The sequence below is a fragment of the Fringilla coelebs genome, assembly GCF_963513975.1.
Source record: "Fringilla coelebs genome assembly, chromosome: 3".
Taxonomy (NCBI): Eukaryota; Metazoa; Chordata; class Aves; order Passeriformes; family Fringillidae; genus Fringilla; species Fringilla coelebs.
The window spans coordinates 52,133,288-52,153,038 of NC_140030.1; the positions used below are offsets into that span (position 1 = coordinate 52,133,288).

General features: G+C 37.1%; 1 protein-coding gene across 2 annotated transcripts in view; it reads left to right on the forward strand.

Moving 5' to 3' along the window:
• NKAIN2 (sodium/potassium transporting ATPase interacting 2) overlaps nucleotides 1-19,751 on the forward strand; it is a gene marked incomplete at both ends in the record, with an annotated part of 504,555 nt that overhangs the window by 230,121 nt on the left and 254,683 nt on the right. For both annotated transcript variants that reach the window (XM_084202244.1, XM_084202245.1), the window contains one exon: nucleotides 3,397-3,534. In XM_084202244.1, coding sequence (XP_084058370.1) covers nucleotides 3,397-3,534 — 138 coding nt within the window. The remainder of the gene's footprint in view (nucleotides 1-3,396; nucleotides 3,535-19,751) is intronic.

The following is a 19,751-nucleotide window of genomic DNA, read 5'->3' on the forward strand; positions in this document are numbered from 1 at the left end:
CTGAAGGTGCGCGAAGCCCCACTGCCCACGTCAATAACAAAAATGTTGAAAGTGCCAATGCCAACCCCCGAGGAGGAAGAAAGAAAATTCCTTGAATTTAAAGATTAATATTTCTTTGCTAGTTTTTTTCTTTCTCTCTGTAATGTCCTCAAAACATTATTAAACATTTGAAGCTAGCAGGTATGATTTGAAGAGGTGCAGCTGTTTAACCAAAAATTTTGAAGTTAAGGGATAAAATGCTTTCAAAATCAGATCTATATTTTCTCTTGCTATGTAAGGAAATCCCTTATGATTCTGACATTTGTGGAAGAGGGGAAAGCTGCATAATACTATTTTTAATAGTCTTTGTTACTACTTTGTCCTACTTTCCACTTTTCTCCTTTTAGAAACACAGACAGTGAAATTTTTTTAAATGTAACTCATGTAGAAAGTCTGTATTATATTTATGTATGTTTGTGGATAAGTTTTAGTTTCTCTTCACCTTCGTCTCTTCAGGAAGTGAGAATAAAGATCTAGTTCTGTCCTGTAATTTCCATTTCATAAATCCCCAATGCACCTTGCCATGTTAGTGTGATCTTCTAAGGAAGAGTTGCATTTCCCCAGCATTTCATCTGGGCGTACCTGACCAGAGTGCTGCCATTTCATATATCCAGCAGCTCCTGCACACAGCTGATTCCTTGAAGTGATGTGAGAAAATCTAATAGCAGCTCTGCCTGTGGCAAATGAGAGGTAGATATACATGGGCAGAAGTGATGCAGACTTGTCCTTTTCTTCTGTATTCACCCCCTCCCTTGTGTGCCCTGCTGTTTGTATTTACTCACCCCACGTTCAACATGACCACAAAATCTGAGTGGTTGCTTGGTACTGAAGAAATTGCTAGTAATGGGAAAAAAAAAAAAGTACACTGGTGTTTGAAAAGGAAAGATCCTCACAGAATAGCCATTTATCCAATGCAGTCCCACAAGGAAGTTCTGATGGAACTGCATCTTTCACCAAGACAAGCAAAACAAAACATGTTGATGCATTGTACCACAGTTTCATTTTTGACTAGAAGTCAAGAATATAAGGTTTTCTACTTTTTATACAATTAACTAGCATGCTGCAAATTTCCTCTATAATTGGCATACTTAACTGGATGATCTCCTGCTGTTTGAATGATTTGCATCTTCCCATGTATTGTTTTTTGCTTGCTGAATCTCTGCTGTTACTAAACTAGAAGCAGTCTAGTGTACAGTCTATACTCTTTTTGCTACTGCTTTGCTCTTCTCATTTTCTCTTGGTTTATCTGATGAAAATAAGAGCTCTGTGCTCAGAGGGAACATTTTCCCTTTGTTACTTGTTTAACAGCACTTAGGTGTAACAGGTCTTTTGCTGATACACCTGATAGACTTCACACTGACCTATGTAATGCTGCTTCATGCCAAAAAAAGGCTGGCCTTTTTTTAATATAAATTACTGTGTCTGTAGTCAAGGAAATATTTCCTAATGATAAACTTAGAAGCATAGACAATCTGAGTTTTCATGAAGTTCCTAATACAGCTTGATCTTCCTTTTGTTTCTTCTTCATCCCATTGTCGCCATTAGACATGTCTTGGGATTCTGGGAACTCTTCTGTGGTTTTCTTCTACTAGGGAGCGTTGTAGGATAGCACAAATAGTTCAGAAAGGTTTTGGATAATGTAGGAACATAATTTCTTTCAATAAATATGTAAAATAAAATGGTAGTCAAAATACTGAGACTGGTTATAGGAAGGATGCATTGTGTGAAAGGAGTCTCTGTTGAAAAGAGAAATTCAATGTTTGACATGAAACCTGAACACTCAAATTTGAAATTACATGGCTGGCAAACTTTCCCAGGATTATTTTGGCAGTCTCCATCTCAAAGTTCAACAAGTGTCAGTACATAGCATATAATTAACAGCTTTTTTACATTTGCAATGCTGATGTGAATGTAGGCTGTCTTTTAATGAAACGTTTTCTTATTTAATTTCAAAAAGAAAGTGTTCGTGTGATAGTGGACTGTGGCATGAAAATTGAAACATTCTCCCATAGCTGTACCATACAAAAGCAGTAGTTAATTACTCACTTAGTACTTGATCTCAAAAGGTGTTAATTTTTAAATGAACAGAATGTTTGGCACATAAGCCTAATTCAGTTCATACACAGCATAACATAAACTCAGTAAATAGTCACCTGTTTTTTAATGAAACTTTATCAAGAAACAACCACCTGCTCTTTTTTCTGTCTCTTCCTCTTTTTCTCTCTTTCTCTTTCTCTCTTTCTCTTTCTCTTTCTCTTTCTCTTTCTCTTTCTCTTTCTCTTTCTCTTTCTCTTTCTCCTCTTTTTTTTGTGTGTGGCGTGTCTAAATTGCTGTTATTTTAATTATTAATAATAATAATTCAATTTTTTATTTTCATTATTCACATTTTCATGAAGTTCATCAATTCACCATTCAAGTTAGTGAAATTGTTGGAAGGCTTTCAAAGAAACTCCCTGATCTTTCAGTCTAAATTCACTCCACCATTACATTGCCTTCTAATATTAACATAAATATTATTTTTGTGAAAACATGTCATTCTGCGTATGGGTTGGGCTACAGTACTGCATTTTTACATAATGTTAGAACACCATTTAAGGGATACCTGCTATTGGAATTGTGAAATTATTTCTACTGGTACTGTTAGGAAGCCATTTTTTTCTAATATCTGATCTGTTTGGAGTGGTACTGCTTATAAACAGTAAACATCAGCCTGGGATTGTTACTCAATTGATTTTTATTACTATTTATCTAGAGTCTTGGGGAAGTTTATACTTCAGCTGATGTTTCAGACAATTGAAGAAAGTAAACTAGATTCATTATCAGTAGAACCAGGTCAAGAAGTTGTATGTGTTTGGTTACAGGTAAAAGCCCAGTAACAGAATAGCTGGGGTAGAGAGAAGAGATAGAAATCAAAATGCAGTGAAATTGTGGAAGAGAAGGACCAGGCTAAAGGATTGTGTTGTAAATGGAAACAATGTAGCTGAGAAGATGTCATAAACCTATCACGTTTTCAGCACTGGTACCCTAAAACATTTTAATGAAAACACTGATAAAAGCACTGATACCCTAAAACATTTGCTGTTGTATATAAGAGCGATTTGTGTTTCTCCTCCTGCAAACATACCATTCTAGGGGAACAGTTCTGTATCTTGGTAGAGTATAACTCAGTAACCAGTGAGAAGGGCAGCTTTCATTGAAACAAGAAGTTGAAGCATTTCAAACTCATCTTATTTTACTGCTGACAAGCATTTTTTTTTTAACTCAGAGCAATTGTCTTGGATATGGGAAGGGGAAATACCTTTATATATGATTTCTGGTTGGTTCTAATCTATTTATGCTTTTGCTTTTTAATCATAGGTTTCTGTGCTCGAGAGGCAGATATTTGACTTCCTTGGTTATCAGTGGGCACCCATCCTCGCAAATTTTATACACATTATTATAGTCATACTTGGCTTATTTGGAACCATCCAGTATAGACCTCGTTACATAACAGGAGTGAGTATTTCATTTCATTTACTTACTTTGATGTGCATGTGAAAAAAAAAACAAACAGAAAATCTGCAAACTGCATCATTCTTAAAGCAAATAGAAATCTTATCTTGGGTTAATTTTCCTCTGTAACATTTTGACATTTACTTACTTTGCTTTTGGGACACCTGCAATAATCAACTGGTAACAGTCTCTGAAATTTAAAAGTCAATATGGTCATTAAGTGAGTGACAATATGAACTTTCAAGTGGAGTCAGCCTAAGGAATTACAATGTCTTCCGTATTAGGGGAATTTAGAGCTAGTCTAAATGTTAGCTGTAACTTTCCTAGATACTTTGGACCTCCCCAACAGAGGCGTGATTCATTATGGTTACTCATTATTGTTATTAACTTCTGTTGCTAGAGCGCTTATCTGTCATGTACATGCCTCCTAGAATTTATAATCCAACCTGAAAGTGAGGTATGATGTTATGGTAAGAAATAATGGACTGAGGGCTCCAGTATGAAAATAAGGATTTGGACCTCAATTAATATTTTTAATCCATTTCTTTCCTTATTCAGCTACCCCTTATACACAGACAGTATGTCTGTGCTCTCTGACACAATGCAGTATTAATTAAATCCTCTTTTCATACTCTGGGTTTGTGGGGGTTTTGCCATTTTTACTTCTACAAAGAAAGAATAGCAACAACTCCGAAAACCATCATTCAGAATACCTTTTGTTAGATTCTCATAACATTATTACTGTCAAAATTGACTATTAATTCATGTAAAGCTTATATACATTTGAGAGACAGGAGTTGAAAAATTTGCCCATACACAACCATATTTTCATGTCAAGTGAAAACAAGGGGATCTTAAAATAATAGAATGGTTTGCATTGGAAGCAAGCTTAAAGATCACCTGGTTCCAGACTGGCAGGAGCACCTTTCAGTAAGCCAGATTGCTTTAAACTCCACTCCAACCTGCTCTTGAGCCCTTTTGGGAATGGGGAATCCACAATTTCTCTGGACAGCATGTTCTAGCATCTCACCAGCCTCGTAGTGAAGATTTCCTAATATCTAATCTAAGCTTATTCTCAGTTTACTCTTTCAGTTTAAAGCCTTTACCCCTTGTCTCTGTTAACTCCACTGAATCTGTACCCTCTTCTGCAAAGTCTCTCTGTTAATTGCTCCCTCATGTACCAGCAGTCACTCAAAATATAGAAAGATTTTGCTTTTACCCCTGTGCTACCATCCATATTGCATTACTGTGATGCTGGGAGAAATACATTAACATTTGTGTCTGTGTTTCTGTCTCTGTGATCTCCTGTATGCAGAAAATTTGTATCCACATGTGCGATGCCTTTATGCATGCACACAATTTATTATATTCCAAAAAAATTTACTATCAACATTGAAAAGTATGTTGAAAGCCTTAAATATTTAGTTTTCCTTCAAGTTAAAACACTGGGAGTCATTTGAACTGGAGTTTCCTTTCATTTCTGGTACTTTGACCAGTACAAGAGACTTGAAAATAAAAAAGCAAAATTCCAGCATCTGTTAAAGAAAAAGGGTTAAATGTTCCATCCCAAGACTATTCTGTGGCATAAAACAAAGCATGAGCATAAATTGGATAACTGAGCTAAACAAAAAATTATATTGAAATAGCCTGCTCCTATGATAAGTGCATTGTGAATGGGCAAGAACACCAGCTTTATAAATGGAGTTCATTCACATGAGTTTCTGAATTATATGGTTGGTGCAACGCTGTTCTAACGATTTTCACACACATCTTTCTTAGAGCTCACTCCAACTGTGGAGCCCATCTGGCTCTGTGAGTTTGCCTCTCTGCATCATCTCATTGATTTGGATAGAACCAATCTAAGATTGAACTGTCTTGTTCGGAGTTTATAAAAGACACCTGAATGTGCCAGTTACCACAGACTGTTTGAGTAAGAAGATAGTGATAACAATTTCATCCTTTATTTAGTTGGATCAACAGAGGAGCTCTGTGGCCCACAGTAAAAGAAAGACATGGACCTGTTAGGGCAGGTCCGAGGAGGACCATGAAAACAATCAGTAGAATAGAACATCTGTCCTCAGGAGGCAGGCTGAGAGAGTTAGAATTGTTCAGCCTGGAGAATTGAAAGCTCTGGGCAAACCTTACTGTAGCCTTTCAATATATAAAGGGGACTTATAAGAAAGACAGAGAAGCTCTTTTCACCAGGGCCAGTACTGACAGAAGAAGGAACAATAGGTCTAAACTGAAAGAAGGCGGGGTTAGATTGAACATAAGGAAGAAAATGTTTACAGTGAGGATTGCAAGACACTGAAACAGATCAGCCAGGGAAGTTGTGTATGCCCCATCCTTGAAGCGTTCAAGGCCATGTTGGATAGAACTTTGAAAAAACCAAATCTAGAGAAAAATATGCATGCCAGTGGCAGGGAACTAAAGGATTTTTAAAGGTCCCTTCTAAGCTTGTACCTGGTCACATTAAGTCTGTGAGAAAAGGAAAGATTTTTAGTACATTACTTAACATGTAATTGCTGATATACATGTGGAAAAAAAAAAACCAAAAACTAAAGAGAAAGAGACAATTACCTTATATCTGTGCTTCTTGCAGCATCATCCATCTGCCAAACCATTAGGCCCCAGAGAGTACAGTTGAGTTAATCTATGTCTTTTTAAAGACAAGGCATGGGCAATTGCTCAACACACCTGGTGGGATCTACTTAGTGTCTTATATGACAAGCAGCCCTGACTCTACCAATCCAGGTTTGCAATATCTCTGTTTTAAATTGAAATTTATTATCTTCCTTTCTTAAAAAAATGTTTAAAGTAGCACAAGAAAATGTGCAGCAGTTCATATCCCATATGTACATACCAGGATACTATCCAATGACTGTAATCATGCCATGGGAAATTTTAAAGCCTCTGAGCTACCTTTCTGAATTTTAAAGACAGTAAGACAGTCTCCATATGGTGAATGATTTGGCCAGAACTTTTGGTGAGAAAATATTTCAGAAGACTGTTTTGCTAAATCTTGTTAAGAGAACCAATTTTCAGATAAAACAGTTATTTATAATAAAAGGATTCTTATGCTTAACATTTTTAATGAGTGAGTTCTGGCATTAATATACCTTATTAACATAATTAGATTTATCTTCCAGATAATGGTTTTATTTATAATAAGGAGCTCAGTGCAGAAATTGTTAAAAAATATTTTTTCACAGAATCCCATATGGGTAAGGTTAGAAGGGACCACAGTGGATCATCTGGTACAACTTCCCTGCTCAAGCAGGGTCATCCTAGATCTCATGGGACAGGATTGCACACAGATGATTTTTTAATATCTTTGCTAAGGAAGACTCTGCAACCTCTCTAAGCAACTTGTTTTACTGCTCATTCATCTGCACAGCAAACAAGTTTTTCCTCTTATTTTACTTCTGCTTTCTTTATAACAGTTAGGGGAAAAAATTATGTGTAAAACCATTAAACAAAAAGGATGATGCCATTAAATAGAATGGTCACTGTGCATTCTTGCCAGCCTGCATGACACAAAATTTTGAAGTCTATGAAGTCAGAGTCCTACCTGAATCTGCTGTCTGTAAAAGGTTTTCTTAGGAAGTACTTTTCCATTCTGAGATGTACCATTCAGTGCTTCAGCTAATTGTACTTGCTGTGTTGCAACTGAAAAGTAGACATTTATTTATAGAAAGAGGCACACAGACATTACTTCTCTGCTCTACACAACTTTTCAGAGCAAATGATAATTTGGGAACATAAGCGATAATTTTTTGCATAATAATTTTCAGCTAATGCCCAATAATATTATAAGTACAATTGAGTAAATGACCTTGAACATTTCAGTAGTAGCTCTGTCTGGTGGCTGTCACAGGAGGCTGTGAATCAAGATTCTGCTTCTGTTTCAAGCTGTGCCATTGGAAAGATGACTTGTTTGTTCAAGTTTGTTCAAGCACACATAATAATATTCTTCAGTTTCTTCCTTGATTCAAAGTTTGTCATAGACAAAGATGAATGGGAAAATTTTTTCTGTTGTTCTTAGAATCATAGAACCATGGAATGTGCTGAGTCAGAACGAGCTCATCAGGATCATTGAGTTCAATTTCTGGCCCTGAACATGACACCCCAAGATTCACATCATGTGCCTGGGAGCATTGTCCCAGTGCTTGTTGAACTCAGACAGGCTGGTGCTGTGACCACTTCCCTGGGGAGCCTGTTACTGTGCTCAACCACCCTCTGAGTGAAAAATCTTTTTCTGAAGTCCAGCCTGAACTTCTCCTGTCTCAGCTTTATGCCATTTCACTAAGTCCTGTCACAGATCACCAGAGACAAGAGATCAGTGTCTCCACTTCCCCTTGTGAGGATGTTGAAAACCAAAATGGGGTCTCCCCTCAGGATACTCTTTTCTTGGCTGAACAAACCCAGTGACCTCAGCTCCTCTTCATAAGATCTGCAGACCCTTCCCCATCCTTCTATTACTCCTTTGGATGTTCTTTAATAACTCAATGTCTCTTTTATATTGCATTGCCCAAAACTGCACACAGGGTTCAAGGTGAGGCCACCCCAGTGCAGAGCAGAGGGGGACAATCCCCTCCCTTGCCCAGCTGGCCATGCTGTCCCTGATGCCCCCCAGGACAGGGTTGGCCCTCCTGGCTGCCAGGGCACTGCTGACTCGTGCTCAGCATGTCATTGACCAGGACCCCAGGTCCCTTTCCATGGGGCTGCTCTCCAGCCTCTCGTTCCCCAGTCTGTGCACACAACCAGGGTTGCCCTATTCCAAGTGCAGAACTTGGCAGTTGCCCTTGTTAAATTTCACATGGCTGGTGATTGCACATCTCTCTAATTTGTCAAAGTCTCTCTGCAGGACCTCTCTGCCCTTGAGAGAGTTGGCAGCTCCTTCCAGTTTGGTGTCCTTGCCAAACTTAGTATTCCATTGAGTCCTTCATCCAAGTCATAAATGAAGATATTGAAGAGCAGAGCTGAGGATGGAGCCCTATGGAACCCCACTAGTGACAGGACATCTGCCTGATGTCACCCCATTCACTATAATCCCTTGTGCCCAACTCCTGAGGGTGTTGCTCACCCATCACATAACAGTTATCCCACTGTAAACTGCATGCTTTGTCCAGAAGGCTGCTGTTGGAGACAGTATCAAAAGCTTTGCTGAAGTCCAAAAAGAATACATTTCCTTGCACTTCTAGATCAATGAGGTGGGTTACCCTGGTGTAGAAGGAAGCCTGTATCCAGGTTTGATAAGAGAATTTTTCCTTCATGAAGCAATGCTGGCTGTGATTGATGACTGTGTTGTCCTCCAAGGATTTTTCAATATCTCCCAGAATAATATTTTCCATGATTTTACCAGACACTGAAGTGACACTGACAATGTAGTTTCCAGGGTCCTCCTTCTTGCCATTTTGAAACCTGGGACAATGTTAGCTAGCTTCCAGTCAACTGAAAGTCAACCTCTTTGGATTCCCTAGTCCACTCAAAAATCATCCAGAGAGGCTCTACAGTGTCATCAGCTAGCTCTTTGAGGAATCTGAATTAATCTCATCCGGCCCCATAGATTTGTAGGGATCCAGCTGGAGCAGCAGATCCCACAAAAGTTCAGGATCAGTTGGAAGCTGATCATTCTCACAGTCACGGTCCTCCAGCTCAGGGCACTGAGACCCTCTTGGCCCATCGTCCATGTTGAAGACAGAGGGAATTGATGCATTAAATACCCCTGTCTTGTTTCTGTCCCTTATGTGTTCATACCTCTGTATTAATTTCTGTATTTCAATGTATTTAATGAATAAATTATTTCTATTACTCACATAGATTTCCGATAATTTTATTTTTAATGTGAGTAAAAAAACCAGTTAGCTCTTATATCTACTATATTTCAGAGAAGACCAGCCCCTTAGACTTGTATTTTTGGCACAAATGGGCTTAAAAAAAATAATTTCCTGGAATTATCACTAATTCCAGCAACAAAGTGATTAAATTTTAGGATATTCTGTCACTCTGTTTGCTAAAATCTTTGCTGAATGTGAGCTAGAAATCAAGCTGAACAAGACAGGAGTAAATCCACTTAAAACTGGAAATGTTACTTGTATGAAACATTTTTCATTGTCCATGCTCTTCTCAGTACAAAAATTTTCAGGATTTGTTTGTTTCACTCAGGTAGAAAATAATGTGATGCAAGGTGATTTATATTTCAGTGCTTACAAGCCAGATCAGACAGGAAGTGTGTGACCACAGTTATATTTCCATGTAAGCAAGAAAATCTGTGTCAGTGAAAACTCAAGTAATTACTAAAATGTCAGGAGTAATCCAAACATATAGCTACCCAATGAAAAAGTTAAAATCAAACAAACAAAAGAGGTATCTCAGGGATAAGCAATGAAAGATAATGATGACAGAATAGTAATTTCCCCAGAACTTGTAGAATTCCAGGAATAAAACTTCACGTGTGCCTTAAACAGGGAGGACAAACCAGTTTTTTATTTGAGAACTGCATGTGTAATAAGATGTTCTTAGATTTGGGAAGGAAAAGTGAAGTTTTTCATCCATTAGTTTCAAGTGGCTGTATCATAAGCACACTACCATTACATTTTTAATCAGAAAAATCAAAAACATTCCGAAAATACAAACTCTGCGAGATCGAGGAGGTGATAGCAGCCCCCAGAGTGGCCATTATGGAAACCTCTGCCTACATCTAAATAGAACAATGCTCAGGTAAAATTTTAACAAAATAGTTCCTCAGTGCTTACTTGTTTTATTCTTGGGGCTGTTGATTGAAAATTAGATATGTAAATAGTTTTTCTTCAGTCGAAAGAAAACCAGATGAGTTTTTAAAAACAGAATTATGTCTAGTCATCAACTAACAGTGAATAAAATATTAGTGGTCATTGTGACTCAGGAAATGTCAAGAAACCAACATTTTTTGCTAATCCTCATCTTCATGAAAAACCAATGAATGATAGAATCATTAAGATTGGAAATGACCTGTGTTATCATTGAGTTCAACCGTTAACCTTTCATGGCCAAACCCACCACTGAACCATCTCCCTAAGCACCATATTTACATCTTTTCTTTGAACACCTTCAGTAGAATATTGCTTTAGGATCCCTATAAACCCCCAAATTAAAGAGGAGACAAAGCAAGGGAGAAACAGCACACTTGTACAGCTAGTTAGTAGAGACAGTTAACTATAATAAACACTTCTGTGAAAGATTGTGTCTGATGAAGTAAATGGAGATGTAAAGTTGCTAAAACCATAATGCAGCATAGGATTGCATTGAAGTAAATAAAAGCTTTGAAAGGCAAAATGTGTGACCAAGAGGATGAGGACAAAGAAAAAATACAATCTTAAATTAGAAAACTTAAAAGAGCACTAGCAAACCTTGCAGAAACATGCTTGGGACACTGGTAAAACTCCATAGCATGAATTAAGACTCTTACAGTGCTGGAGAATTCACCTCAACCCTGAATTAGCTTTGCTTCATTCATGGCTTAATTTTTGTTATGCCAGATAAATTGATGCTAATGAAGCACTGGTATTTTATGGTGTACTAGTTTCTGCATAGGGGCATTTTCTTGAAATGCTTTCCATGCCGTGAATAGCAGCATAAATTCTCCTTGGCATTTTCCATGTTAAGTATTCAATATGTCAGCATTCTTTTCATTCCAGAATTTATACTTAATATTTTGGTTGAGGAATGCTTGCTCATTAGTATGTTTGCTCAATAAAAATGTTTGTCAAAGCTCTTCTTCTTAAAAAATATCCTTTATTCTGGTCACCTTTTCAGTAGTCCTTCCTCAAGTCTTGTCAGTGTTTTCTGAAATATTTCCATGTTCAGAAATACCAGGAACAAGAGCACGTTGTTGCAACTTTCTTCTCTTAAAAATTCTCAAAAAAGATTTGTGTTAATTTGGATGCCAAGGAAGAGTAGAGTCTGGGATTCTTTTTATAGTCTGTCCTTTTACTATTGATGCTACCTCCATACAAATGACCTTTGTAAACTTGGCTGACTGTTATTTTATTGGAGGGTTTCGCTCACGTCTGGGAGATGCTGTGAAAAATCAGTAGGGATGTAAGTAGAAGATTGCCCTTTGGACTTTGAACAACATATGCTGAAAGGGATTTGATTCACAGGGAGGTATGCTGTTTAATAGAGTGCTTTTGCTGCTGTTGTGTTAAAAGACTAGATTTTAGGATGCTGTGGATACAAATGTACTTTAATTTATATTTAAAAGGACAGGCTCAGCAGTTTACTTTTGTAACTGAATCTAGCCTGCTTTAGGGTAGGGATGAGAATGTGAAGGGAGTAGTAGTTTGTGAATAGCTGGCTGGTCAGTGTCATAGCCCTAATACAAATTTTGAGTCTAATGGCTAACACAGAACTTGATCAAACAAAAGCCTAACTATTCCAGTGTTCAAAAAGTAATTCTTTCTGTATGCTTATGCGTTAGCTTATTGGCAGAGTATTAAATACATGTTTTAAAAAAATGATGCTGTTTTTTCCCTCATAATCAGTCCAGAAAGTTGGTCTAAGATTTGCTGACCCTGGGCTTTTGACCTCTCCTTTTAGATATATTTTGATAACTTGCAAGAAATCTCAGTGGAATTCAAATTCTTAAGCCCTGCACATTCGGCTAAGCCTTGAATAAATATGTTCAAGAATCACTTCCAGTATAATATTATACAGAGTGCATCTGTCTTGACTGTATGGAAGCTGATGAAAGAAGATATTCTACAGTAAATTTCTCTGCATTTTCTGGCTCTTTATTTTAAACTTTTCTTATTATTTAGGATAGAGTGCTTTTTTTTTCCTATAATTGTCTGGGTGAAGTTTGACTACTTTCATCTGCTCTCTTCACTTGGACTTATTTAGGTGTGAGGCATTGAGGATACAAATAATTAATCTAACGGAAATTATTTAAAGGATGGCTCTTCTTTAAAAAGTGTAAAATATTCTTTGAAGATTAAAGAGTACTCAGACAGTTAATCTGCCAGCCCTAGGAAAGCACAATGGCCAAAAAAAAAAAAAAAATCACAAACCCCCTGCTGATCAGAGAACTAGTCAAGACATAAAAAGGAAGTGATCCCATATAAGAGCTCCTTAGTCTCCAATTCCTCTAAGTTTTGTGTAGGACATTACTTTCTCAGAAGCTTCCTGCTGTCAGAAAACACTTCTGAAGAGCAAAAGAGAAATGGCCAGACTCCAAGAGGCTTTTTAAAAAGCAAGCATTTTAAAAACACAATATACTCTTCTCCCTTCTTTGAACATGAAAAATGTATTCGATACTTAGAGCCACTGATTCCTGAAAATTAATTGGATATATTTTCAGAAAGCATTATTAAAGATACTCTGGACAAGACTCCAGTGCAGAATTTACTTGAACAGTTCTGCATGGGGTTTTGTTTTCCTTCAGACTGAGATGGATTTTCACTAATTTTCAGATTTTTTTTAAGTTTTCAATTATAAAAAAGTCCTTTTAAAGACACTTAGCTAATACTGTTTTTTAAAGTGATTAAAATGCTGATTATTAGAAGATGAAAAATTTTAATTTGCATCATATAATTAATTGCAGCTTTGGTTCCCAGGAAATTTTATGCAGAACCTGTTCAGTGACTGATACTTTTAATTTAAATCCACACTTATTAGTCTCGTGACAGGTTTGGCTGGAGTAGAATTCAGCTACATTCATCCCTTCCTAGAGCTTTTATTCCCTTAAAATGATTTGTACTCACATTTAAAAAGTAGCCATTCGAAATGGCTCTCCCTCTCCCTTTCCACAGGAAAGGAAGATGGTTTTCCAGGGATTTGCCACTGAGAAGTAAAGTTCCACATAGAAAACAATGTATAATGAATATTGTATTTTATTTGCATTCAAACCAGAGAGCTCACCATGGAAAGTTGAAAACATGAAGATCCTCTCCATTTAGTTTTGTTTCTTTAGAATAGATCCTCTGTTTTGTCACTGTAATACCAAGTGGGTTTTTTTTTTACAGTGGGGTCTGTGCTTTGTTTTTTGATTCTTTTTTTTTTTCTCTTTAGAAGAACTAGTGACCCTTTCTGTTAAAATAATGTCTAATTGGCACGTGGTTGAAATACTATAAAGAGCATGGAGAATGAATGCCTTAGCTGATGAAGTCTTTAAACATATCTGTAAAGGAAGAGATTAGAGATGAAATCCATGGGGTTTGCTGCCTCTACGTAAACTGCAGTGGAAAGCATTAAAATTCTCTTAAGCATCCAATAGCCCTGGCCAGTTAGACATAATTAAAAACAAAGCAAGGATAAAGTAATGTTTCCACTGCTCTGAGATGACCTCTGTAGTTCAGTGCTGAATATTTCTCTTTATCTAGGAGAATCAGGTTTCCTTGTATTTCCCAGACTTACACCTGTATTTGTTGCTGTGGATTTTCACATTGTTTATTTAGTATTTTTTTTCTACTTGCTGTATATCAATTATGCTGACATTTGCTTGTCTAAAACGTTATAGCTCTATCTTTTTATCTTTTATGTGTTTATACCATGCATTCATGGAGATGTCTGTCCACCTGAGAACTTTTAATGTCCCTGCCCTTGTGTCACGCTACTGGAGTAGGGAAGTATTCCCCCACACTGCTTTAAAACGTGGGAGCTGACACATTAAAGGTCTGCGACCTTTTCTCATTATCAGATGAAAGGCTGTGACAGATAATCATGTGAATCCATTTTTCTCAAGTTACAAGCCTGTGTTTTACCCAGTGCATCCAGCAAACATAGGGATGCTGCAAACTGTCCATAAAGTCTTGGAATAAAGATTGGAGTCACAGCTACCTAACTGTCACTATAGGACACTAAACAACTCGAGCGCACACACCGCTGCTCTCAAGGTGAAGAAAAGGGAAGTTTATTTTCTGACTCCAACTTTTATAGTTTTCCAAAAGAGACCATGGATTGGAGGGTGGCAGTGCCACCTCTCCAAAGACACTGGACAAACCAACAGTCCATCAAATTTCTCCACCTCCATAAAAGAATGCAAAACAATAAGTTATTTACATAAAGTGTGTGAGAAAGCTTGCTACAAGAATGTAAACATCAGAAGGCTTAGAAAATCTTAAAAAATCAAAGCAACACCTAACAGTGTGGAATACTTCTGAGAGGAAAAAAAAAACCAACAAGAAAACCGAAAAACAGACTTTGGACAGTATCTCTCTGTCCCAGCTGTCAGCTGTGCTCCGTACAGCCACTCCCCTCTGCTGGGATGGGGAAGGGAATTGAAAGGGTAAAACTGAGAAAACTCACGGGTTGTGATGAAGACAGTTTAAGAGATTAAACAAAATCTGCACATGCAAGCAAAGCAAACTAATTCATTTGGACAGGCAGGAGTTCAGCCATTCCCAGGAAAGCGAGGGTCCATCATGCCTAAAAATTATTTGGGAAGACAAAAGCCATCACTCCAAAGATGTCCCTCTTCCACTCTTCCCCCACTGAGCATCATGTCATATGGCATGGAGTCTTGCCAGGGTCACTTGGGGTTGGCTGTCCTGGCTGCATCCCCTCCCAGCTTGTGCACTCCCACCCTCCTGCTGGTGGGCTGGGGTGAGAGGCAGAAAAGGCCTTGACGGGCTGCAAGCTCTGCTCAGCAGAAACAAAAGCATCTTTGTATTATAAGCGTTGTTTTCAGCACCAAGCCAAAACATAGCTTCCTACCAGCTACTCTGAAGAAAGCTATCCCAGACAAAGCTGGGACATTCTTTCAGCAAGGGAAAACTTGCTGATGCCTGAACCTGGCTTTGTGATAACTCTTTTGTCAGACTCCTTGGCTGTTGCAAAGGCTACTGGTATCCCTTGTTGTGCTTCTTCCAAGGGATTAATATATTTTAATTAACATCTTATAGCACAGTGAAATATGCATTAGGAAAAACAGGAAACATTGCCTTTAGTCCAAACTACCTGCTCAAATCTCACATTCCTCTGTTGTGCTGCCTCTCCTTTGTAACTGGCTCCTGGCTCTGGGCTTGCTGTGGAATACCATCACAGAACAAAAACTCTGCTGCTGCCCTTCTTTCTATTCCAGCTCCTTCTGTACTTCTATGGCTCCCTCTAATCTCTTCACCTTGATTCAGTTGCTAATCTCTACATGTATATTTGAAAAGGCATTGTACTGCGTGTAGCTAAAATGAAGTTTTAGCTTTAAATTAAATGAAGTCTGAGCAGCCCTGCTTACCAGTACTGTACTGAAACCAAGTTCTTTTGGCCAACTGATTAAGATTTATGCAATCTTAGTAATCTGAGTGAAGCTGACTTTAGTCATAGTTGTCTTATATCTCTGCACAGGATGACCTGCCAGTACCTGGAGTCCACCCTCATATTTTTTTCAAGAGGTTTTTTTTTTCTAGGAAATGTGGCTGATTCTTTTTTGTGAGCTTCATTGTCACCCTGAAGTTATGCTACAAGAAAGGTGCATTGAGAATCACACAAAGTGGGATACTGCCCTATTCATTTACAAATCCCCATTTTCAATTCAGAGAGAAGATGGAGATGCTTTTCTTCAGTTATATTCCAAATGTGGCCTTTTTTTCCCATCTGAACAAGAACCTACTTAAATACCATTCGTAAATCTTTTCACAAATCTTCATTTCAGAACTTCAGAGATGTTTTTCTCTTCCCATCTGCACTTACCTTTTAAAATTTTTGATGTTTTCATTATTGTTTTCAACTCCCAAAGCTCCACAAGAAACAGGACATGGTACTTCTTTCAAGTTTTGCCTGTTGCTGTGAGAACATTACCAATAGAGATGCATTTTCTGAATGACACTGAAAGGCAGAATAAACAATGAGTAGAGTTGTAAAATGCACTATTAAGCATGTTCCAAAATTTCCAATGCTCCCTACCTCTATAATTTAGCTGTCAAGGGCGCTATTTATTTGCATTTTGTTTTATGGCTTATTATGTATATTAGGCATAGATGTTAATGCTACACACAGTCATATGGGTTAGATCATAGTGAAGCAGCATTTTACGTGCTATGAACTCAGCAGGTAAGATTTGAATTATAAATGCCTCTAAGGACAGAATTTTGCATATCAATATAAGTTTTTCTTCTATACAAGTCTAATAAAGTAACATTTTAGTTCTACAATTAAATGGTATGATTCCCCCTATACCAGTTCAAGCAACCAATAGTGCTGCTGCTCAGTTTGGTTCCTAGCTGTAATTTCTCAACTATTTTCAATCATCCTGTTTGTTAGATTTCTATTTATTTATTTATTATATTAAGCTCTGCAACTGTTTTCACTGATTTCAGCATCAATTTTGGGTGAATGAGACATAAATAATTTTGGGGTTCATGTTGTTTTTTATCAGCTAATAGGCCAGTTAAAGATTCTGTGCTGATTGTGCTCTGAAACCAGTGGATGTTTTTCCTTTTATTTATGGCTCATAAGATCAAACATTTAGCTTGTGGCTTTACTGTCCAACTGGAAAAAGGCAAAAATAATTAGAAATATCTACAGAAGTTTTCAAGTTTATTAAATTACCATCTTTGGGAAGAGCATATATGTTGTTCCTTGGATAAAAATTTTGTTAAAGGATAGCATAATGTAAGTAATGCATAAACAAGTAAAATCATCATAGCCATGTGTCCTTTGCTAAATAGTTTGAATAGGTGATAACTTTCAAAACAAAATCATTAATTTTGAATTGGCATAATTTATTTTATCAGCTCACTGCTAATCAGTTTGGCTTTTTTAGTCTAGATCTAAATTAATCTTCAAAATGTTTCTGTTGTGAGTAAAAACCAAAAAGTTATTCATAGCCTATGGCACTGAGCACTCTACATATTTAATTTTGCATCTCCCTGAAGAGCAAATTCCTGTTTGAAATTTAATGTTGAAACAAGCCTCTCACTGATTTTATTTATGAGGGTTTTTTTGCCTAGGTACTACTTCTACTTTCTGTGAAACAAGAAGCACTCTCCTGTCTTTAGTCTTGTTGAAATACCTATTCAGAGATTTGAAATATTTTTAGTGACATAAATGGTAGAAAGGTTTTGGGTCCTACACCTCTTAGTTGTCTTGTTAAGCCAATTTTTTATTTCATGCTGATGCTCTGAATTCTGTAGCAAAATTAGATCCTATTTCTGTCTTGAGAGACTTACCCTTGTAATAAATTTAATTACTAGCAATATTAATGCATTTGTCTGCGTGTCTTAGGGTGATTGACAGTGCTTTTCTCTCATAAAGATATCATTGTTAAATTCACATAGGTGTAGACATGGTGTGAATAAGCAGCCTTTTGTGATGTGTCTGTTTCTAAAATACTTTGCTGCTTCTGTGTGAGAAGTCTCTTTGATGACTTTATTGACACTGACTTTTACCATTTGATATTTGAGTTTTAGGATAACAGATTCTAAAAATGGCCAGTTTTATGTATGGTCACAAAAGGCCTGAAAACAGGCACTGACCATGGAGTGGGGTAAAAAGTTTTGATCCTTATATGCTGTGATTTGCACTCAATTGTACTTTAAAAGATGTGCATAGTAGGAGGATTCCTGCACAAACCACATCACAGAGAGTCTGTAGAAAATAAAATCTCTGGTTAAGTCAGGGAAGGGTTGTGAATGTTCATGCATGGTAATGACCGGGAATTTTATATACAATGTTGCCTTTCCCATAAAACTAGTCTTCATTCTACTAGTAGGAGAGATGATGAGACTCTCAGATTTATCCCTTTCTGTCATCTGGGAAACAGAACTGCCAAGTTCTGGAATGAAAAATCATGAGGACTGAAACACATTGAAATACATGAGGATTTTTTACTTTTTATTGCCTTAAAGGAGCGTGTATCCCCAGAGTGGTCCTGAGAGTAAAATCAAATAAATAGAATATGGACTTAGTTACACTGTATTAGTCTTGGCCCTGTTTTTCTATAGAAACCCTTCATTTAGTAGTTGCAAAATTTAATGGATGTTCTCTCCTCACTGCTCAATAGCTTAGGTAGCTGTATTAGATCTTGTGCTCCTCAATGTAGGCAATAATGAGATACTCTGCCACCTCTGCTCTCTGGGACTTTGCTGTGGTGCAAATTCTCTGCTCACTTCCCATTCTCAAAAATGGAGCCTACATGGTTCTGCTGCCCTGTGCTGTAGTTAACCTATGTGTAAAATTATTATTTCAATGTCCAGCTCTGTGAGTTTTTTGTGCCTTCTCTTTTTTCATTTCTTTTAATCCTCTTCTCAGCCTTTGTGTCTCCGTGAACTTTCTTACAAGTTCCTATGATAAAGTATCATAGTATTTCATCATCTTTCAACATCAGTTGTATTTTGGAAATTCAAATTTTCCATCCTATCTCTACAAACCAATGGGATAGAAGTTTTTTTGTTTGATTGATTTTGGGTTTGTTTGTTTGTTTGTTTGACTGCCTCCTTGGCATAATTACTGCTTCTTGGGCTATTCCCCACTAATTTCCTCTGAGTCTGGTTCAAATATGTATTGTACATGTTGAACATAATTGACTTCAGTTCCACATCTGAATTTTGAGTTATACATATATATTCCAAACCAAGTGTTAGACTCCTTGAGTTTCACATTTTTTTATTCCTCAGGTCATTAAAACAATTCTTATGAGATGAGCTACAAAATATAGTCCTATGATCAGAAATCTAGAGTGCTCCAGTCTCATATTCCCAGGGAGTTTGGGGTACATTGGAGAACAGTATGTTGGACAGAGTATTTTTAAATTAGTTGCCTAACAGTACCTAAGTATTTTGACATTATTTGAATGGCAAAATATTTCAGTAGGTTTATGTGCTTTCAAAACACTAAGTCAGATATCCCATATCAGCTTTGACATCTAGCAACTCTACAGGTTTAGCCCAACAATTACTTCAGTTTGCTTTTACTACCAGTAGTGTACATTTTCACAGAAAATGGCATGTATTGCTGAAAATGGTTTGGATTTGCTTTCATCAGTTTCTCTCTATGAAATCTGGGTGGAGATAGGAATGCTTCAAGCTGCATTTGTTTGCTATTGAACCATGAGTTTACCTCATGACAGAAGCAAAACAGCTCTCATTCACTAGCATTCTTCATTTGGTTTTGTTATTGCTTGAAGCCTAATTTTATTGCAATTTAAATTTGGCATGGTAGCATGTTTGTTTTGACAATGAATTACTTTCTACCAAGATAATTCAAATCTACCTATGTGGGGAGGCTAGTAGGGGAAAGTAGAATTA